General features: G+C 34.3%; 1 protein-coding gene across 1 annotated transcript; it reads right to left on the bottom strand.

The window, feature by feature from the left end:
- Positions 1–555: 555 nt before the first annotated feature.
- LOC111219148 (kinesin-like protein KIF28P) lies at positions 556–24,446 on the bottom strand. The gene is made up of 25 exons (XM_022741747.1): positions 24,372–24,446; positions 10,096–10,287; positions 9,935–9,985; positions 9,652–9,804; positions 9,496–9,531; positions 9,210–9,329; positions 8,937–9,044; positions 8,505–8,659; positions 8,313–8,424; positions 8,149–8,216; positions 7,889–8,031; positions 7,689–7,810; positions 7,382–7,532; positions 7,147–7,207; positions 6,751–6,874; positions 6,517–6,652; positions 6,316–6,452; positions 6,019–6,126; positions 5,782–5,872; positions 5,074–5,192; positions 3,310–3,380; positions 3,085–3,219; positions 2,416–2,582; positions 1,329–1,462; positions 556–714 (listed from the first exon to the last, which is right to left on the bottom strand). The coding sequence occupies exons 1-25, from the start codon at positions 24,444–24,446 to the stop codon at positions 556–558; spliced, it is 2,928 nt and encodes a 975-aa protein (XP_022597468.1).
- Positions 24,447–24,527: the final 81 nt, after the last annotated feature.

Here is a 24,527-nt window from a genome sequence, read left to right as displayed (position 1 = left end):
CTGTCATTAGTCATACTGTGCTTCAATTTGAACCGCAGCAGCTTGAAAATATGACACATTATCAGTGATGGTTCAAAAACATAATACTGGGAATTCTGAAACTTGAGTTGTTTTTGCCTTTTAATTTATTTGCCGTTTGGGACTGTAATTACTTTTACATGCAGTGTAATAAACGTTTTATAGACTTCAGTGCTTTTGATGTTATTGTGTTGATTTGTAGGCTAATCTACCTACCACAGCTGGTGATGGTTGAGTGGTTAAGACATCTGAATGCCTTCCACTTTAAAGAATAAAGTGATTAATATTAATTTGTAAACTTATTTTAGGATTTTGGAAATATCAATAACAAAAGTTGAAGTTCAGTGACCATATGGCATAATGTTGTGGTTTTAGAATTAACATGGTGGAGATTTTAGAAATGGCTACTTATTAATGGCAGTATCTTTATCCTGCACACTCTTCACATTAGAAATGTCTGCAGTGTTGTAAAATAGAAAATGACCAGAGACATTCACCTTGTTAATACTTTGTTAAAATCAGTAAACAGTTCCTCAGTCAAGACCAGATTCCTGATCGCTCTCGTTTCCGGCGGACAATGGCGGCTACATCTTGTTTGAGTGCGGAGACGCTGTGTTCCAGCTGCTCTGAGAAGTCTCTCAGCAGACGACTCTGCTCATCTATAAAGAGTCTGAGCCCCAGCAGGTCAGACTCCTCCTGGAAAACACACAGAAATACACACAAGTTTATTAACAGTGCACAATTATGTGATCCAGGGCTTAATACACCTGTCATTCTCCTTAATGCATTTCCAAATTACCAACTAAAATATTCAACATTACAAAAACAGCAGGAGTCTCACTGAAGCCCTGATTTCTAAATTCCATGACCAAAAAATGCCAAACCAATGTTGTTGATCATTTTTCAGCTGGTTCACTGAAAAACAGCAGAAGACAACATATAGATTGTATATTGTACAGAGTATCACATGTAACCTCTTGTACACCATTTCTAAAATTTCCTGAAATGTTCCCTGACTTTGCAGTCCAGTCTGAAAAAAAAAAACATGGCCAGAGGAAATTGTTTGATTGAGGCAACCAAGTAAGTAAATTAATGAAATCCTCACCAGTTACTGTGGTCACTTCACTCTTATCTCACTGAGACGTTTCTTGAATGCCAGTTAATTTGTATATGTGTCTGTTTGCACCTCACTGTCTATTGTTCTCCATAGCTCCACTTTTGATTACCAGTGTTTTGTATGAATAAGGCCTTACTGTACTAACAGTAACTAGTCACTAATACTAATGCTGCAGACAGGCATGGATACATACACTGGGTCTGTGTCTGCGCAGGCGCTGCAGCTGACCCCTGACTGAGGTCATACTGTGGTAGAAAACCTTGAGAGCACGAGCAAACTCTGCATCGCAGCTGGGGCGCACCGACCGTCCACGCGCACTATCCCCACCTGAAACAAGAAGAGAGAAAAGTGTGTGAGCGAGAAGATATGAGTGAATGAATTCCCTTTTATTTTTTTTCTTAAAAATTATGAATGGGGATATTTTGATGTTTAACTATTTTTAAATTGAATCTGTACATTTGAATTTCTGTTTTCAGTTCATTGGAATGAAAACAAACTGAGCAGCCTTTGGTGTGTATCTGTGTTACTTGCCATTCCTGGCTGTGTTGAGTTGTTCTCTCAGACTATGATTTTCTTTCCTCAGGGAAGCATTAACACTCTTTAGGTCCTCCAAGTCCTGTTGAAGAGCTCTCACTGAACAGCTGAGCTCTGCAGAATGTACAGACTGCAACACACACACACACACACACACACACACACACACACACACACACACACACACACACACACACACACACACACACACACACACACACACACACTTTTATATAAAAACCGTGGTTGCCAAAGTCTATCTTATGATTCAATTCTACTGTCTCACAACTTATCTTACAGTTAGGTAAAAACATAATATATTGAAATGCACATGTATCTCTTCCACAGTTTCAAATCTTTATACATCCAGATTTAGAAACAGTCCAAAGTGATAGATCACTCCAGAGGCAAGGATACAGACTCAACATCAAACTTACTGCAGTGTTGGTTGTGCCTGCCTCATCGATGATAAACACACCCTCTGTAGTCATCCTCACTCCCTCCAGACAAGATGCCAAATCTGTGCAACCGTCTGAGACAGAAAGGCTACACCCATCAGCAACTTTAATGATACTTTTGACTGTGTTACTATTTTGTGTTTTACAGTTATAGTAATGACTTGAACAAAGCAATAACATGAAATGAATCAAACCAGGGTGCCAGACGAAGTGTCAAAGGTTGGAGGAGGAAGGCATTGAGATGAGGGTGATATCTGAGTCAATCATTTATTAATTTTTCATTCTTACCTTGAAGGCCCCAGAGCTCCAGCACGACAGCACTGCTCTGCAGGTAGTCCAGCAGACGTTGGGAGGTGTGGAGGGAGGCGAAGTGGACTCTGTGATCCAATAGAGGGTTGAAGTTGTGCCACACTGCTGGAGTGTAGAGAGGCTGGCTGCAGTCAAATAACCTGAAACTAAGAGAGCAGAGGAAGAGGAAACAGGAATGAAGAAGAAGAACAGAGTACAGTATCTCAGTTCTGTCCACATGAATCCAAAGGACGGTAATATTTCCCATCTATCATGAGACTTCACTCTCAATCCTTTGCACCACTAATCCATGCCTGTGCCAGACATCAAATATTAAAATTACAACCATCTCCTGTTTAATTTTCACAGAATATGCAAAGCAGATCAGAACCAAATCACATTTTAAGTCTTCACCTTGACCAAAAGAATCAATAGCGTGTTACTCACAAGGTTCTTCATGTAACCACTAATCTAAGTGATGTCTTCTTTCCACTAAATGCTAAAATTTGTTAATGACCATGAATGTTCTTCTCACATGTTCTGCTGTAACCCATCTTGACCTCCAGTTCCTGGGCTATAATTTATTGTAGGAATTCTCTGCATTCTCCCTGTGCTTCAAACTCTCTTCAGTGCCCTGCACGGCTCTGTATGTCACCCCAAATGCCTCACCCAAATTGAACCCCTCTATTGCGGGCCTCTCTGATCCAGCGCAGGCCACAACACTGTTCCAGGACCAGCTGGAAGTCCAGTCGTCGACCCAGTAACTCAGATGGGTCGATCAGGATGTCATCTTCACCAAGTGGTCTGGAAAGTGAGAAAGATGATTTACTTTCATATCTGTGTGTTTATTTGGACTGCTTACAATGTGCGGCTGTGTGTGTGTGTGTTTCATACAGTCCGGTGGAGTTACAGGGAACCAGCTGTGCTTGTAGAATGGCCTCCTCTGTGCCCTCTGACCCCAGCACCTACAGACAGACATCATCAGCTCATCATCACTCTATACTTACAGTGGGTACGGAAAGTATTCAGACCCCTTTAAATTTTTCACTTGGTTTCATTGCAGCCATTTGCTAAAATCAAAAGAGTTAATTTTATTTCTCATTAATGGACACTCAGCACCCCATCTTGACAGAAAAAAAACAAACGTAGAAATTTTTGCAAATTTATTAAAAAAGAAAAACTGAAATATCACATGGTCATAAGTATTCAGACCCTTTGCTCAGTATTGAGTGGAAGCACCCTTTTGAGCTAGTAAAGCCATGAGTCTTCTTGGGAATGATGCAACAAGTTTTTCACACCTGGATTTGGGGATCCTCTGCCATTCTTCCTTGCAGATCCTCTCCACTTCTGTCAGGTTGGATGGTGAACGTTGGTGGACAGCCATTTTCAATTGGGTTTAGGTCAGGGCTCTGGCTGGGCCAGTCAAGAATGGTCACAGAGTTGTTCCGAAGCCAATCCTTTGTTATTTTAGCTGTGTGCTTAGGGTCATTGTCTTGTTGGAAGGTGAACCTTCGGCCCAGTCTGAGGTCCTCAGCACTCTGGAAGAGGTTTTCTTCCAGGATATCTCTGTACTTGGCCGCATTCATCTTTCCTTCAATTGCAACCAGTCGTCTTGTCCCTGCAGCTGAAAAACACCCCCATAGCATGATGCTGCCACCACCATGTTTCACTGTTGGGATTGTATTGGGCAGGTGATGAGCAGTGCATGGTTTTCTCCACACATACGGCTTAGAATTAACAACAAAAAGTTCAATCTTGGTCTCATCAGACCAGAGAATCTTATTTCTCATAGTCTGGGAGTCCTTCATGTGTTTTTTGGCAAACTCTATGCAGGCTTTCATATGTCTTGCACTGAGGAGAGGCTTCCGTCGGGCCCCTCTGCCATAAAGCCGCGACTGGTGTAGTGCTGCAGTGATAGTTGACTTTGTGGAACTTTCTCCCATCTCCCTACTGCATCTCTGGAGCTCAGCCACAGTGATCTTTGGGTTCTTCTTTACCTCTCTCACCAAGGCTCTTCTCCCACAATTGCTCAGTTTGGCTGGACAGCCAGGTCTAGGAAGAGTTCTGGTTGTCCCAAACTTCTTCCATTTAAGGATTATGGAGGCCACTGTGCTCTTAGGAACCTTGAGTGCTGCAGAAATGCTTTTGTAACCTTGGCCAGATCTGTGCCTTGCCACAATTCTGTCTCTGAGCTTTTGCTCTGACATGCACTGTGAGCTGTAAGGTCTTATATAGACAGGTGTGTGCCTTTCCTAATCAAGTCCAATCAGTTTAATTAAACACAGCTGGACTCCAATGAAGGAGTAGAACCATCTCAAGGAGGATCAGAAGAAATGGACAGCATGTGAGTTAAATATGAGTGTCACAGCAAAGGGTCTGAATACTTATGACCATGTGATATTTCAGTTTTTCTTTTTTAATAAATTTGCAAAAATTTCTACATTTCTGTTTTTTTCTGTCAAGATGGGATGCTGAGTGTACATTAATGAAAAATAAAATTCACTTTTTTGATTTTAGCAAATGGCTGCAATGGAACAAAGAGTGAAAAATTTAAAGGGGTCTGAATACTTTCCGTACCCACTGTATCTACCACCTGACAGTACCGTCGGATATGTGTGGGTTTAGTGTGTTTGTATGCAGTGTGTTCTGTGGTTGTACCTCCAGTTGCTCTTCCAGAGGGATGCGGAAGGCCAAAGACTGAAGCCAGAGATGAGCGGTGCCCAGCAGCAGAGGCTCCACTGGATCCCAGAACGGGTCTTTATCTCTGGGTAACGCCGCTGAAAACACCCCCTCTACTCTCTGACGGCAGGAACCAAAGATAGATCAAGTATAACAATAGAGTCATTGCTTTGAAATGTGTTACTGGCAAATCTAGCTATTGTGTTGTGCAACTTAATTGTCCATTTTTCACATCAGACTCCCATTCCATCCAGCTATAATAACTCCCATGTGGAAAGTGACATCAACATTAAACACGGAAAAGCACTGTGTGATAACACCATGTGATCATGCCTCTCTAACCTTTTTTAATGTTTCTCTGTCTCCTAGTCACATTTTACTGAATTTAAAGTATTAGTGCGTATAAAAGGATAAATATACAGGAGGTTTTTGTAATTTTCTCGACTGCAGATGACTGCAGATCTCATATCTATTTGCCATTTTTACTCAGGGGTTCTGTTCACTTTCTGAACCAGGTTTGTTTTGCTTTTAGTCCATGTTGAACATTTTCAGGCTTGCTGATTTCCCATTACACAAAAGAAGGGGCAGCAAAAACAGAAAGGAATTATGCATTTCTGCTGATTTGTAAATATTTTAAACATTACATTTTAAAAAAACATAAGCAACATTCATTCCATTTACCCACACTGTCTGCATTCTGCTCAGCCTGATGCTGCTGGTAGACTTCTTCCATCAGGAATTTACGGTTCACAAACTTGGCCTTGGACCACATCCATACCTGGGGAGGGAGTATTAAAGTAGTTTTGACAAAGAAACAAAAATTCAAGCCCAAATGAAAACTTAAATTGAAACTGAAATGATAAAATAATTTATGTGGACATAAGAGACAGAAATAAAAACACAGGAAGAAAGCAAGAGACTGACCTGTTTTCTTCCCACTGAGGTGACTCTGACAACAATCTCTTTCTCCAGATCGTGACCTTTTGAATCTGACAGTGCCAAATTCTTGATCTCTAACTTAAACTCTACCCCCTACAAACATGGCAGACAGTAAAGAGCAGATGTTCATTCATTATTAACTAAATGTTTTACAAACATAGTTGCTTCCAATTCAAACATACTAACCAGAGAGATAATCAGCTTCCTTAAGTTTCATAAAAAAACAGAGAGGAAAAAACATGTCATGAAGAATGTCAATGTGAGTGAAAGTGGGAGTGTCACCTTGTTCAGCTCCTGGCTCATCTGGTTGGCTTCAGCCACCATGGGCATCAGTTTGATGTAGTCGTAGAAAACTGCCAGCAGACTGGGGTCTGTCTGAGTGGACGTAGCGCTGGACTCACCTAAACACAGACACATTACTAATATCTAACAAGTTTTCTCATAAATGTTCCTCTACTTCCAGCTTTTGATCCTCCCACTCACCCAGGTGGATACCCTCAGCAGCAGCCAGTTCAGACTGGAAGTAGTCGTAGTCGTAGCGACTCCAGTCATCCCCTCCCCTCTCAGACGGATAACCAATGAACAGGTAGGTACAGTTGGAACCAAGAATAAGACGGTCCTAGAAGGAGACAATAAGAGACAGAAACATGTTATGTGTTTACTTAACAGCACATCACACAGTCATATCATTAAGTTTGTGTTTGTGTTGAGACCCACCAGGTGCTGCAGCTCAGTTGTCTGGAAAACAGCATGGCCATTGACAATGACCTTTGACCCTGGCTGCGGGGTCAGTGTTACCCGCCGCTGTTCATTCCTGAACACAGCATGACGCTCCTGAATCCTAACACATACACACACAATCACACATTACTCAGCTTCCAGACAAGTCTACACTCACTTCTCTTGCATGCTAAGGGTCAGAGCCTGCAGCCTATCCCAGAATGCACTAGGTGGAATGAGGGCAAATGCTTAGAAGAGACTGCCAATCAATTGCATCATTGACATCCACATGTAGATATCATATATGGACAGATTAGTGTCTGTAATCTCACTTTATTTGCACTAGGTGTGTAATGTTCTATCGTATGTGATCTTGATGTGGTGAAAACTCACCCTAGGCCCTTGATAGAAATGGATCTCAGAGAGGAGTCACACAGGCCAATGTCCCATTCACCTGGAACACAAAACAGCAATAATGACACAACTAACTACACAAACTACAACAAAATTTAATCAAACACACTAAAAACTGTAGTGATCCCTTGACAATACCTCCCTCTAAAAGGTAAACTGAATGAGAGAGTGAGATGATCATCCAGCACAAAGAGAGAGACACAAACACACTCACCCTCCTGGATGAAAAGCTTGACCACCCCAGACAGCTGAGCATCCTCATTGATGTTCAGGATGTAGGGATGCATCTGCATCATCCTCCTCTCCTGACAGTGAGGCAGAGACAGAGAGACCTTGTGAATGGCAGTAGGAGACAAGAAGAGGAGCTGAAAAATATCCACATAGTGCACGTGCAAAGATGTGTTTATACATTAAACCTTCACTAAGTTCTGTGCTCATGTGTTTTCCAAAGCTCATCTGAAACTATGGAGTGTGTGCATCTCTGATTGTGTATCTGTGTGTGTGTGTGTGAGTGTGTGTACCTGTGTGATATTAGCATACTGTTGCTCCCAGTCCTTCAGCGCCTCCTGTAGGTGTTGTTCCCATAGAGTCTGAATGGCTCTGATCTGGAGCTCATTGTGGGTCAGCAGCTGACGAAGCTCCTCTTAACACACAAACATACATGCTGACTTCTGCAACCCTCGTTTGTTGGGTTCTATTCTATTCTAACAGTGGTTCTTACTGGTCTCGTCATTTGCTCTGCGTCCCTCCTGGCCCAGCCGGCTCAGCCTCTGTAGCAGTCTGGCGTTCTCTGCCTTCAGCTCTTTAACAAGACGCTCAGTGGGGCTCTCGTTCACCACTGCCCGGTTCTGGATACGCTTTGCCCTGGAGAAGTGGGGGAGATAGGGTGGACAAAATGCTAAGTGTGTGAATGGGGTACAGTTGGAACAAAGGAAAAGAGCGACTAATAATACCTGACACTGCATGAATGGTTTGTTGTACCTCTCAGCATAGCGCAGGGTTGAGAGAGACTCCTCGTAGCAGATATCAGCAGGGCTCAGTGTGGCAATCTTGAAAATTGAATCATTTTCCAAAATTAAAAATAACCAAGATGAACCCTCTATAAAATGCTACGTTAGCCCTGGATTCTATAAAGTGTCTGTTACCATTACAGTGCGACTGTTGCCTCCCAGTGCAGACTGCAGCAACTTGGTGAGAACTGAGTCTCTGTAAGGAATATGGATGACCTTCTTCCCCACCGCCACATCAGCAAGAGCACTGGAGGAGATGAGAGGAGAGGATATATAAAATATGAATAAACTCAATAAAGAAAAACATAAATTAAACAGCAGGTCTACCTGATGACATTGCCCAGGGTGGTGAGGCTCAGGTTGATGGCTGTGCCCTCTTTAAGTCTGTCAGCCTCTGACCCAGATGACCGCTGACGCTCACTGCCAGCCAGGTCAACTAGATTAATGTTGGACTGCTTTGTGATGCTCTCCTTGGAAAAGATCTGGCAGGGAGCCACAGTAATTACAACAACAGATGTTGGAAGAAACCTGAAGATAGTATGCTGTCTGATAATAATGTACAGAGACACCTGCATGCATGTAAATGGCATCAGAAGACTGTTGAGAGATGCAAATGGATGCATATCAAGGATATGACTGGATAAGAAAACCATTTCAAAAAATTAATTACTCAATTACTGATCCGAATTTTAAGCATAGTGTGGACGATTATCTGAAGGATTTCTGAAGCCACAACAGTAAGTGGAGCATTTACAGTACCTGTTTGAGCTGGAGGATAATCAGCATGTGTGAGCGACTACTGTTGGCATTCATGTGAGTGGCAGCCGTGGTTCGAGTCCTGGTTCCCTGTTCCATCAACTGCTCCACCTACAGAAACATTTAGATGATCATGTTTTTACATGTTTCCAAATGCAACACAGACATCAACCAAATTTAGTACAAAGATCAATCACAGTTTTCTACTGAGCTACCCTTTGCTGTCTGTGTGTGGAAACCTCTTTCTCTGCATATACTGCACATCCCTCTCTGTACCTGTGGTGCGCTGTCACAGGGGACTGTACGGAGACCCTCCACATAGAAACCTCGTTGCTGCTCCTCTCTAACTCTGAGCCCTGCTGGAGTACGAGATCCCCGAGACAACAGGTCAATTACCTGGATGAGGAGGGGGGAGAGACAAAAAAATTATAGTACATAGTAAAAATTATAATGAAAATGTTGCTTAACAGTAGCTGGATTTAAAAGACAAAGAAACAATGAAGAAATAGACAAGAGGAATAATGACAATGCTGAAGTAACTGCACACAGCTGCCAGTTTTACCTGCTCATTATAGATTTCCATCATACTGAAAAAGACCTGTGAAGACATCAAGAGCAAAGACATTAAGAAGACATTTCACCATAACCATTACACAACCAAATATGACACTGTGTGCTAGGAAATTATGATGTGCTGAAGTAGCCACACACACTCTACCTGACACTGTCTGGTATCCTGGTTTTCTCTAATGGCTTCAAACAGTCGGTCACAGAGTTTAGGAACCAGGCCTTTGTTCGGCCCATAGCCCACCATTGAGTAACTCTTTCCAGAGCCGGTCTGCCCGTAGGCCAACAGTGTGGCATTGTAACCCTGTAGACATTGTTTCAGGACATTTATTATTAGAACTGACAGTACAACTTCCAAAGTTTCCATGAAAGCCAAGGAACACAGAACAAAAACAGGAAGGTGACTCTTGAGTGAAATACATAATGATTCTTACCTGCAGTGCATTCTCCAGTATTCCTTCTCCCAGGTCCTGGAACACACTGTCCTGTGGATAGAAAACATTTTATGAGCTGCAATGCATATTTATGTACCCTTGTTGGTTGTAATGACTGTACCGATCCTTTGCCTTTTCTACCAGGTTGCCTTGGACCTGACCTGGTCAGCATATCGTCCCCCTGGCTCTTCAGGCACAAACAGGCCACGGCGGTCCTGTGCAAAGCCGCTGTGGGACCAGTAGGCGTAGTCGAAGCAGAACAAGCGCCGGTTCTGAGAGTCACGTGGGTCCTGGATGGTGATGGAGCTCGACACCATGGAGACGACACAGTGGCTGCCTGCATCCCTCTCTCTCTGAATGTAGGAAGGAAATGGAGGCAGATAGGCAAGAAGAGGAGCATTGAAGCTTGTGGAAGGACTTTTCACAAAACACATTCAATTTGGATTTCAATGAATATATGAGGACAGGAGGAAGGGCATGTGAGATGTTATACTCTCCTTTAGGGGCACAAGGAGGGAGAATTGTAAACAACACTGTACCCCTACAACTACTGATGTATCCTAACACTTTATATATCCATCCCAAAGCCTGTCAGTATATGTTCATATTATATATGTAAATATAAAAGATAGACGTGTATGTTTAAATTTAATAAGAAATTATTAAGAAAATCATATGTATACATGTAGAATTTTAATAAACACATATTTATAAAGTTGCATTTTACTATGAGTATTTCATATATGTTATAAACTTATATCTTCATATATCAAGAGGATGTATATAATATATCCTCTTATAGGTGACACATATGGTAACATTACTCTTGATATGGGAACATGTATGTATATTGACTGTATATATATATATATATATGGCATATATATGGCATAAAATATAAGGCGTAAAAAAATTCCACAGTACAGTAATGGCATAAAAAAATTCCACAGTACAGTAATGGCATAAAAAAAAATCATAGTATAGTAAGGCATTAGAGTCGCCAATTAACTTAATGTGCTTGACTTTGGACAGCAGGAGGAAGCCAGAGTACCTGAAGAGAAGCCACACTGGCGCAGGGAGAACATGCAAACTCCACACAAATATATGAGGACATCACCATGGGGCTGAAACGCCAAAGAATCTCACATCTCTCACTTCTCCTCTTGATTTCCACATGAAAATAAAAGTTTATTCATTTACATAAATGAGTCTCTCCTGATTGATTTGTCATGTCAGTATGATAAGCCATAAAAGTGTCAACAACATGTCATAGTAAGGCATAAAAATGCCAAAATACATCATAATTGAAGGTGTGAAAATGTAAAAAAACATTATATTAAGGCATAAAAACGTCAAAAAACATAATGGTATAATAAGGCATGAAATGCAAAAAAGGACAGTATATAGTATGGTGAAAAATGTCAAAATACGGCAAAGTATAGTAAGGCATGAAATGCAAAAAAACGCAAGTATAGTATGGCAAAAAATTCAAAATATGTAATAGTACAGTAACTCATAATATGCAAAAAAAACCGACATAGTATAGTATGGCAAAAAATGTCAAAATATGTAATGAAAAAGTAACTCATAAACTTCAAAAAAACGACATAGTATAGTATGGCGAAAAAATTCAAAATATGTAATAGTATAGCAAGGCATGAAATGCAAAAAAACAACATAGTATAGTATGGCGAAAAAATTCAAAATATGTAATAGTACAGTAACTCATAATATGCAAAAAACGACATAGTTTAGTGTGGCGAAAAATTTCAAAATAAGTAATGGTATAGCAAGGCATGAAATGCAAAAAAACAACATAGTATAGTATGGCGAAAAAATTCAAAATATGTAATAGTATAGCAAGGCATGAAATGCAAAAAAACGACACAGTATAGTGTGGTAAAAAATTCAAAATAGGTAATAGTACAGTAACTCACAATATGCAAAAAAACGACATAGTATAGTATGGCGAAAAATTTTAAAATACATCAAAGTATAGTAAGGCATGAAATTCAAGAAAACGACATAGTATAGTATGGCAAAAAATTCAAAATATGTAATAATACAGTAACTCATAAAATGCAAAAAAACGACATAGTATAGTATGGCGAAAAAATTCAAAATAAGTAATAGTATAGCAAGGCATGAAATGCAAAAAACGACATAGTATAGTATGGCGAAAAATGTCAAAATAAGTAATAGTACAGCGAGGCATGAAATTCAAAAAAACTACATAGTGTAGTATGGCGAAAAATTTCTAAATATGTAATAGTACAGTAACTCATAATATGAAAAAAAACGACATAGTATAATATGGCGAAAAATGTCAAAATACATCAAAGTATAATAAGGCATGAAATGCAAAAAAACGACATAGTATAGTATGGCGAAAAATTTCAAAATAAGTAATAGTATAGCAAGGCATGAAATGCAAAAAAACATGAAATGCAAAAAATTCAAAATATGTAATACTACAGTAACTCATGAAATGCAAAAAAATGACATAGTATAGTATGGCGAAAAATGTCAAAATACATCAACGAAGAGTAAGGCATGAAATTTAAAAAAACGACATAGTATAGTATGACAAAAAATTCAAAATATGGAATAGTACAGTAAATCATAATATGCAAAAAAACGACATAGTATAGTATGGCGAAAAAGTCAAAATATGTAATAGTACAGTAACTCATAAAATGCAAAAAAACAACATAGTATAGTATGGCGAAAAAATTCAAAATATGTAATAGTACAGTAACTCATAAAATGCAAAAAAACGACATAGTATAGTATGGCGAAAAAAGTCAAAATATGTAATAGTACATTAACTCATAAGATGCAAAAAAACGACATAGTATAGTATGGCGAAAAAGTCAAAATATGTAATAGTACAGTAACTCATAATATGCAAAAAAACGTCATAGTATAGTATGGAGAAAAAAGTCAAAATATGTAATAGTACAGTAACTCATAATATGCAAAAAAACGTCATAGTATAGTATGGAGAAAAAAGTCAAAATATGTAATAGTACATTAACTCATAAGATGCAAAAAAACGACATAGTATAGTATGGCAAAAAATGTAAAAATATGTAATAAAACAGTAACTCATAAAATGCAAAAAAATGACATAGTATAGTATGGCAAAAAATACAAAATATGTAATAGTAAAGTAACTCATAAAATGCAAAAAAACGACATAGTATAGTATGGCGAAAAATTCTAAATATGTAATAGTACAGTAACTCATAATATGCAAAAGAACGACATAGTATAGTATGGCGAAAAATTCTAAATATGTAATAGTACAGTAACTCATAATATGCAAAAGAACGACATAGTATAGTATGGCGAAAAATTCTAAATATGTAATAGTACAGTAACTCATAATATGCAAAAGAACGACATAGTATAGTATGGCGAAAAATTCTAAATATGTAATAGTACAGTAACTCATAATATGCAAAAGAACGACATAGTATAGTATGGCAAAAAATGGCAAAATATGTAAAAAAACAGTAACTCATAAAATGCAAAAAAACGACATAGTATAGTATGGCGAAAAATTCTAAATATGTAATAGTACAGCAACTCATAATATGCAATAAAACGACATAGTATAGTATGGCAAAAAATGGCAAAATATGTAAAAAAACAGTAACTCATAAAATGCAAAAAAACGACATAGTATAGTATGGAGAAAAAATTCAAAATAAGTAATAGTATAGCAAGGCATGAAATGCAAAAAAAACGACATAGTATAGTATGGCGAAAAAAGTTAAAATATATAATAGTACAGTAACTCATAAAATGCAAAAGAACAACATAGTATAGTATGGCGAAAAATGTCAAAATAAGTAATAGTACAGTAACTCATAATATACAAAAGAACAACATAGTATAGTATAGCGAAAAATTTCAAAATACATCAAAGTATAGTAAGGCATGAAATTCAAAAAAACGACATAGTATAGTATGGCAAAAATTTCAAAATATGTAATAATACAGTAACTCATAAAATGCAAAAAAACAACATAGTATAGTATGGCAAGAAAATGTCTAAATACATCAAAGTATAGTAAGGCATGAAATAAAAAAAAACGACATAGTATAGTATGNGCATGAAATTTAAAAAACGACATAGTATAGTATGGCGAAAAATGTCAAAATATGTGATAAAACAGTAACTCATGAAATGCAAGAAAAACGACATAGTATAGTATGGCGAAAAATTTCAAAATACATCAAAGTATAGTATGGCAAAAAATTCAAAATATGTAATAGTACAGTAACTCATAATATGCAAAAGAACGACATAGTATAGTATGGCGAAAAATTTCAAAATACATCAAAGTATAGTATGGCATGGAATTCAAAAAAACGACATAGTATAGTATGGCGAAAAAATTCAAAATATGTAATAGTACAGTAAATCATAATATGCAAAAAAACGACATAGTATAGTATGGCGAAAAAAGTCAAAATATGTAATAGTACAGTAACTCATAAAATGCAAAAAAACGACATAGTATAGTATGGCGAAAAAAGTCAAAATATGTAATAGTACAGTAACTCATAAAATGCAAAAAAACGACATAGTATAGTATGGCGAAAAAAGTCAAAATATGTAATAGTACAGTAACTCATAAAATGCAAAAAAACGACATAGTATAGTATGGCGAAAAAAGTCAAAATATGTAATAGTACAGTAACTCATAAAATGCAAAAAAACGACATAGTATAGTATGGCGAAAAAAGTCAAAATATGTAATAGTACAGTAACTCATAAAATGCAAAAAAACGACATAGTATAGTATGGCGAAAAAAGTCAAAATATGTAATAGTACAGTAACTCATAAAATGCAAAAAAACGACATAGTATAGTATGGCGAAAAAAGTCAAAATATGTAATAGTACAGTAACTCATAATATGCAAAAAAAACGACATAGTATAGTATGGCAAAAAATTCAAAATATGTAATAGTACAGTAAATCATAATATGCAAAAAAACGACATAGTATAGTATGGCAAAAAATTCAAAATATGTAATAGTACAGTAAATCATAATATGCAAAAAAACGACATAGTATAGTATGGCGAAAAAAGTCAAAATATGTAATAGTACAGTAACTCATAAAATGCAAAAAAACGACATAGTATAGTATGGCGAAAAATGTCAAAATAAGTAATAGTACAGTAAATCATAATATGCAAAAAAACGACATAGTATAGTATGGCGAAAAATGTCAAAATATGTGATAAAACAGTAACTCATGAAATGCAAAAAAAACGACATAGTATAGTATGGCGAAAAATTTCAAAATAAGTAATAGTATAGCAAGGCATGAAATGCAAAAAAACGATATAGTATAGTATGGCGAAAAAATTCAAAATATGTAATAGTACAGTAACTCATAATATGCAAAAAAATGACATAGTATAGTATGGCGAAAAAATGTCAAAATATGTAATAAAACAGTAACTCATAAAATGCAAAAAAACCGACATAGTATAGAATGGCGAAAAAATTCAAAATATTTAATAGTACAGTAACTCACAATATGCAAAAAAACGACATAGTATAGTATGGCAAAAAATGTCAAAATACATCAAAGTATAGTAAGGCATGAAATTTTAAAAACGACATAGTATAGTATGGCAGAAAAAGTCAAAATATGTAATAAAACAGTAACTCATAAAATGCAAAAAAACTACATAGTATAGTATGGCGAAAAAATGTCAAAATAAGTAATAGTATAGCAAGGCATGAAATGTAAAAAAAACGACATAGTATAGTATGGCGAAAAAATTCAAAATATTTAATAGTACAGTAACTCACAATATGGAAAAAAACGACATAGTATAGTATGGCGAAAAAATTTCAAAATACAACAAAGAATAGTAAGGCATGAAATTCAAAAAAACGACATAGTATAGTATGGCAAAAATTCAAAATATCTAACAGTACATTAACTCATAAAATGCAAGAAAACAACATAGTATAGTATGGCGAAAAATGTCAAAATAAGTAATAGTATAGTAAGGCATAAAATGCAAAAAACGACATAGTATAGTATGGCGAAAAACGTCAAAATACGTAACAGTGTAGTAACTCATAGAAAAGTCATGAAACGTCATAGTATAATAAGGCATAAAAATGTCAAGAAGCGTCATAGTATAGTAAGGTAAAAAACTTCAAAAAACGTAATAGTATAGTAAGGCATAAAATGCAAAAAAAACGACATAGTATAGTATGGCGAAAAATGTCAAAATAAGTAATACTACAGTAACTCATAATATGCAAAAGAACGACATAGTATAGTATGGCGAAAAATTTCAAAATACATCAAAGTATAGTAAGGCATGAAATTCAAAAAAACGACATAGTATAGTATGGCAAAAATTTCAAAATATGTAATAATACAGTAACTCATAAAATGCAAAAAAACAACATAGTATAGTATGGCAAGAAAATGTCTAAATACATCAAAGTATAGTAAGGCATGAAATAAAAAAAAACGACATAGTATAGTATGGCAAAAAATTCAAAATATGTAATACTACAGTAACTCATAATATGCAAAAAAACGACATAGTATAGTATGGCGAAAAATTTCAAAATAAGTAATAGTATAGCAAGGCATGAAATGCAAAAAAACGATATAGTATAGTATGGCGAAAAAATTCAAAATATGTAATAGTACAGTAACTCATAATATGCAAAAAAACGACATAGTATAGTATGGCGAAAAAATGTCAAAATATGTAATAAAACAGTAACTCATAAAATGCAAAAAAACCGACATAGTATAGAATGGCGAAAAAATTCAAAATATTTAATAGTACAGTAACTCACAATATGCAAAAAAACGACATAGTATAGTATGGCAAAAAATGTCAAAATACATCAAAGTATAGTAAGGCATGAAATTTTAAAAACGACATAGTATAGTATGGCAGAAAAAGTCAAAATATGTAATAAAACAGTAACTCATAAAATGCAAAAAAACTACATAGTATAGTATGGCGAAAAAATGTCAAAATAAGTAATAGTATAGCAAGGCATGAAATGTAAAAAAAACGACATAGTATAGTATGGCGAAAAAATTCAAAATATTTAATAGTACAGTAACTCACAATATGGAAAAAAACGACATAGTATAGTATGGCGAAAAAATTTCAAAATACAACAAAGAATAGTAAGGCATGAAATTCAAAAAAACGACATAGTATAGTATGGCAAAATTTCAAAATATCTAACAGTACATTAACTCATAAAATGCAAGAAAACAACATAGTATAGTATGGCGAAAAATGTCAAAATAAGTAATAGTATAGTAAGGCATAAAATGCAAAAAACGACATAGTATAGTATGGCGAAAAACGTCAAAATACGTAACAGTGTAGTAACTCATAGAAAAGTCATGAAACGTCATAGTATAATAAGGCATAAAAATGTCAAGAAGCGTCATAGTATAGTAAGGTAAAAAACTTCAAAAAACGTAATAGTATAGTAAGGCATAAAATGCAAAAAAAACGACATAGTATAGTATGGCGAAAAATGTCAAAATAAGTAATACTACAGTAACTCATAATATGCAAAAGAACGACATAGTATAGTATGGCGAAAAATTTCAAAATACATCAAAGTATAGTAAGGCATGAAATTCAAAAAAACGACATAGTATAGTATGGCAAAAATTTCAAAATATGTAATAATACAGTAACTCATAAAATGCAAAAAAACAACATAGTATAGTATGGCAAGAAAATGTCTAAATACATCAAAGTATAGTAAGGCATGAAATCAAAAAAAACGACATAGTATAGTATGGCAAAAAATTCAAAATATGTAATAGTACAGTAAATCATAATATGCAAAAAAACGACATAGTATAGTATGGCGAAAAAAGTCAAAATATGTAATAGTACAGTAACTCATAATATGCAAAAAAATGACATAGTATAGTATGGCGAAAAAATGTCAAAATATGTAATAAAACAGTAACTCATAAAATGCAAAAAAACCGACATAGTATAGAATGGCGAAAAAATTCAAAATATTTAATAGTACAGTAACTCACAATATGCAAAAAAACGACATAGTATAGTATGGCAAAAAATGTCAAAATACATCAAAGTATAGTAAGGCATGAAATTTTAAAAACGACATAGTATAGTATGGCAGAAAAAGTCAAAATATGTAATAAAACAGTAACTCATAAAATGCAAAAAAACTACATAGTATAGTATGGCGAAAAAATGTCAAAATAAGTAATAGTATAGCAAGGCATGAAATGTAAAAAAAACGACATAGTATAGTATGGCGAAAAAATTCAAAATATTTAATAGTACAGTAACTCACAATATGGAAAAAAACGACATAGTATAGTATGGCGAAAAAATTTCAAAATACAACAAAGAATAGTAAGGCATGAAATTCAAAAAAACGACATAGTATAGTATGGCAAAAATTCAAAATATCTAACAGTACATTAACTCATAAAATGCAAGAAAACAACATAGTATAGTATGGCGAAAAATGTCAAAATAAGTAATAGTATAGTAAGGCATAAAATGCAAAAAACGACATAGTATAGTATGGCGAAAAACGTCAAAATACGTAACAGTGTAGTAACTCATAGAAAAGTCATGAAACGTCATAGTATAATAAGGCATAAAAATGTCAAGAAGCGTCATAGTATAGTAAGGTAAAAAACTTCAAAAAACGTAATAGTATAGTAAGGCATAAAATGCAAAAAAAACGACATAGTATAGTATGGCGAAAAATGTCAAAATAAGTAATACTACAGTAACTCATAATATGCAAAAGAACGACATAGTATAGTATGGCGAAAAATTTCAAAATACATCAAAGTATAGTAAGGCATGAAATTCAAAAAAACGACATAGTATAGTATGGCAAAAATTTCAAAATATGTAATAATACAGTAACTCATAAAATGCAAAAAAACAACATAGTATAGTATGGCAAGAAAATGTCTAAATACATCAAAGTATAGTAAGGCATGAAATAAAAAAAAACGACATAGTATAGTATGGCAAAAAATTCAAAATATGTAATACTACAGTAACTCATAATATGCAAAAAAACGACATAGTATAGTATGGCGAAAAATTTCAAAATAAGTAATAGTATAGCAAGGCATGAAATGCAAAAAAACGATATAGTATAGTATGGCGAAAAAATTCAAAATATGTAATAGTACAGTAACTCATAATATGCAAAAAAACGACATAGTATAGTATGGTGAAAAAATGTCAAAATATGTAATAAAACAGTAACTCATAAAATGCAAAAAAACCGACATAGTATAGAATGGCGAAAAAATTCAAAATATTTAATAGTACAGTAACTCACAATATGCAAAAAAACGACATAGTATAGTATGGCAAAAAATGTCAAAATACATCAAAGTATAGTAAGGCATGAAATTTTTAAAAACGACATAGTATAGTATGGCAGAAAAAGCTCATAAAATGCAAAAAAACCGACATAGTATAGAATGGCGAAAAAATTCAAAATATTTAATAGTACAGTAACTCACAATATGCAAAAAAACGACATAGTATAGTATGGCAAAAAATGTCAAAATACATCAAAGTATAGTAAGGCATGAAATTTTTAAAAACGACATAGTATAGTATGGCAGAAAAAGTCAAAATATGTAATAAAACAGTAACTCATAAAATGCAAAAAAACTACATAGTATAGTATGGCGAAAAAATGTCAAAATAAGTAATAGTATAGCAAGGCATGAAATGTAAAAAAAACTACATAGTATAGTATGGCGAAAAAATTCAAAATATTTAATAGTACAGTAACTCACAATATGGAAAAAAACGACATAGTATAGTATGGCGAAAAATTTCAAAATACAACAAAGAATAGTAAGGCATGAAATTCAAAAAAACGACATAGTATAGTATGGCAAAAAATTCAAAATATCTAACTGTACATTAACTCATAAAATGCAAGAAAACAACATAGTATAGTATGGCGAAAAATGTCAAAATAAGTAATAGTATAGTAAGGCATAAAATGCAAAAAAAGACATAGTATAGTATGGCGAAAAACGTCAAAATACGTAACAGTGTAGTAACTCATAGAAAAGTCATGAAACGTCATAGTATAATAAGGCATAAAAATGTCAAGAAGCGTCATGGTATAGTAAGGTAAAAAACTTCAAAAAACGTAATAGTATAGTAAGGCATAAAATGCAAAAAAACAACATAGTATAGTATGGCAAAAAATTCAAAATACGTAACAGTACACTAACCCATAAAATGCAAAAAAACGACATAGAATAGTATGGCGTAAAACGTCAAAATACGTAATAGTATAGTAAGGCATAAAATGTCATAGTATTGTAAGGTATGTAATGCAAAAACATGATACAGTATAGATGAAATGAAATCGACATAGTAAAGTATGGCGAAAAATGTCAAAATACTTAATATTATAGCAAGTCATAGAAAAGTCATCAAACGTCATAGTATAATAAGGCATAAAAACATCAAGAAGCGTCATAGTATAGTAAGGTAAAAAACGACATAGTATAATATGGCGGAAAACGTCAAAATACATAATGGTATAGTAAGGCATAAAATGTCATAGTATTGTAAGGTATGTAATGCAAAAACATGATACAGTATCGAATGGCGAAAAATGAAAAAAAAAAAAAAAAAGTCATAATATAGTGATGCATAAAAACAACAAAATCATCATAGTATAATAAGGCATAAAAATGTCAAAAAATATCATAGTATTATGAGGCATTAAATGCTTAAAAAAAAAAGTCATAGTATAGTAAGGCATAAAATGCCAAAAAAAACCACATAGTAAAGTATGGCGAAAAATGCCAAAAAAGACATGTCAAAGTAAGGCATAAAAACAACAAAAAACATCATAGTNAAAAAAAAAAAAAAAGTCATAATATAGTGATGCATAAAAACAACAAAATCATCATAGTATAATAAGGCATAAAAATGTCAAAAAATATCATAGTATTATGAGGCATTAAATGCTTAAAAAAAAAAGTCATAGTATAGTAAGGCATAAAATGCCAAAAAAAACCACATAGTAAAGTATGGCGAAAAATGCCAAAAAAGACATGTCAAAGTAAGGCATAAAAACAACAAAAAACATCATAGTGTATTAAGGTATAAAAACATCAAAAAACGTCATAGTATAGTAAGGCATAAAATGTCAGAGTATAGTAAGGCATGAAATGTAAAAAATCAAAATAGTATAGTATCGCAAAAAATTCAAAATACGTAATAGTATAGTAACTCATAAATTGTAAAAAAACGACATTGTATAGTATGGTGAAAAACCTCAAAATACATAATAGTATAGTAAGGCATAAAAAAGTCAAAATACATCAAAGTATAGTAAGGCAGAAAATGCAAACAAATCGACATAGTATAGTATGGCTAAAAATGTCAGAATAAGTAATAGTATAGTAAGGCATGAAATGCAAAAAAATAATATCGTATAGCATCACAAAAAAATTCAAAATACGTAATAGTATAGTAAGGCAAAAAAATTATAAAAAACGTTAAAGTAGAGTAAGGCATAAAACGTCATAGTAGTGTAAGGCATGGAATGCAAAAAAACGACATAGTATAGTATGGTGAAAAACATCAAGAAGCATCATAGTATAATAAGGCATAAAATGCCAAAAAAAAACACATAGTATAGTATGGTGAAAAACTTCAAAAATGTTATGGTACAGTAAGGCATAAGAACATCAAAATACGTAATAGTAAAATAAGGGATAAAAACATCAAAAAACTTCGTAGTGTATGCCAAAAAAAAACGACATAGTACAGTATGGCGAAAAACATCAAAATAAGTAATAGTATAGTAAGGCTTAAAATGCAAAAAAACGACATAGCACAGTATGGCGAAAAACGTCAAGAAGCATCATAGTATAGCAAGGCAAAAAATGTCATACTATAGTAAGGCATAAAAATGTCAAAAAACGTCAGTATAGTAAGGAATAAAAACATCAAAAATATTCATAATATAGTAAGGCATAAAAATGTCATAGTATAATAAGGCATAAAAACGTCAAGAAGCATCACAGTATAGTAAGGCAAAAAACTTTTAAAAATGTCATAATATAGTAAGGCATAAATATGTCATAGTATAGTAAGGCATAAAATGTCATAGTATTGTAAGGCATGGAATACAAAAAAATATCATAGTATAGTAAGGCCTAAAACCAACAAAAAACGTAATAGTGTGTTAAGGCATAAAAAAGTCAAAAAACGACATAGTATAATAAGGCATAAAATCCCAAAAAAAAAACGACATAGTATAGTAGGGTGAAAAATGCCAAAAAAAGAATCACAGAATAGTAAGGCATAAAAATGTCATAGTATAATAAGGTATGAAAACATCATGAAACGTCATAATATAGTAAGGCATAAATATGTCATAGTATAGTAAGGCATAAAAATGTCATAGTATAATAAGGTATGAAAACATCATGAAACGTCATAATATAGTAAGGCATAAATATGTCATAGTATAGTAAGGCATAAAAATGTCATAGTATAATAAGGTATGAAAACATCATGAAACGTCATAATATAGTAAGGCATAAAATTGTACAAAAAACGTCATAGTATAATAAGGCATAAAATGCAAAAAAAAAACGACATAGTATAGTATGGTGAAAAATGCCAAAAAAAGAATCACAGTATAGTAAGGCATAAAAATGTCAAAAAACATCCAAGTATAGTAAGGCATAAAATGCAACAAAAACTAAAAATAGTATAGTATGGCGAAAAACGTCAAAATATATAATAGTATAGTAAGGCATAAAAACGTTGTTGAAACGTCATAGTATAGTAAGGCATAAAAATGTCAAAATACGTAATAGAATAGTAAGGCTTCAAAAAGTCATGAAAAGAGGCATAATAACTTAAAAAAATGTCATCGTATAGCAAGGCATTAAAACGTCAAAAAACATCAGTATAGTAAGGCATAAAAATGAAATGTCAAAAAACGTGTATTAAACATTGTATAGTATGGCGAAAAACGTTAAGAAACATCATAGTAAAGTAAGACATAAAAAGTCAAGGCATTATAGTTGCTATTCACCATGAATACTATGACTTTTTTATGCCTTACTAACGCATAAAACAAGTCATATTCACGGTGACATTTTTCGACAGAAATTAAACTCATACTTTCATATACGTATCCACCATGTTATGTTTACTCCTGCTAGCAATCTGACTGCTAGCCTACAGAAGACATAAGCCAGGGTTAGCTTGCTAAATTAAAGTTAGCTGTTTAGTTTGATTTATTTACGGTTAAATAACATCATTTGACATTCTTCTGGTGACTTTAGGTACTACTGTGATATTCTCACATGACGTGAGCCTTTAAAGGCTATAGCCCCCACCCTTTCAGTCAATCAAATGTTTGCATGCCTAAATTGGTTGTCTTGGAGACGTAGCCGCTTGGAGGGCACATTGGAATGATCTAATTTGACTTCACTTCAAACAGTGTGAACGAGTTAAATCAAATATTGGTAGTGACAATTCTGTCCTCTCAAATCATTGGTAGGGACATTTCCCTACCGTCCGTATGTAAACCTCTGCCCTTTTCTTACACCTCACTGAACCAATGTTCCATTCTTCCTGAAAAGAGTTAAAATCAAAAGCTTTTTTCTTATGCATACCTGCATGCCTTTAGTTTGCTATAGAATAAAACAAAGAAGCTGGGAAAAGAGTTGATTTCTTCTTATTCCAGAGTTCCTGAAATGGCCCGGACAAAATTATTGAGTAACCCTTTGAAACGGTTATAAATAAGTGGTGATATTTCAAGCAGACGATTATTTTCAATCAATAAGAATCACAGGTGTCTTCAATCTTATAATCAGTGATTCAGCCTGTTTAAATGGAGAAAAGTCCTCATTGCACTGTTTGGTGTCATGATGTGTGGGTTGTCTGAGGAGCTAAGGAAGAAAATACTTGGGTACTAGATTACTTACAACAGCTGCTGAAAGTCTATGTAGTCATTTTATTCTTAAAGAGTTTTGCACCCTATGTTAAACCCTGTATTTTGTTTTGCTGTCTTGAAAAAAATAAAAATAAATGTGTATAAAGTGAAGTCATCCTGAGTTTGTTTGCTTATACTTTTGTCAATAAATTGGTTAAGAACCATGCAAGCCTGCTAAGACTAGAGGCAATATTTGCTCTAGTTTATGTACTATCTACAGTAATACTATAAGACAGTAATATGTCTGTATGTCACACCGAAAGAGTAAAGCATATTGTAATACGTATACGTTATGAAAACAGGCAAATAAATAAGAGAAATTGGAAAAATGACAAATGGATGACAGGTTTAAAAAGTTAAATTGTACATAATCTACAAAACGACTGTACACTGACCTTGTTGAATGGTCTGACTCTGACGGCCACTTTGACACAGTCCTTGCTGTGCATGTCTGAGGCTTTAGCCCTCATTGTCAGCAGGCAAGTATCAAAACAGGAGACTGAGTGATCGACTCCCTCACAGAGCACAGGAGAGCAAACTGTGTTGAGTTA

This window comes from Seriola dumerili, unplaced genomic scaffold, assembly GCF_002260705.1.
Source record: "Seriola dumerili isolate Sdu_G_001 unplaced genomic scaffold, Sdu_1.0 BDQW01000003.1, whole genome shotgun sequence".
Taxonomy (NCBI): domain Eukaryota; kingdom Metazoa; phylum Chordata; class Actinopteri; order Carangiformes; family Carangidae; genus Seriola; species Seriola dumerili.
The sequence above is the reverse complement of the archived record's forward strand: the minus strand, read 5'-3'. Positions and strand labels throughout refer to the sequence as shown.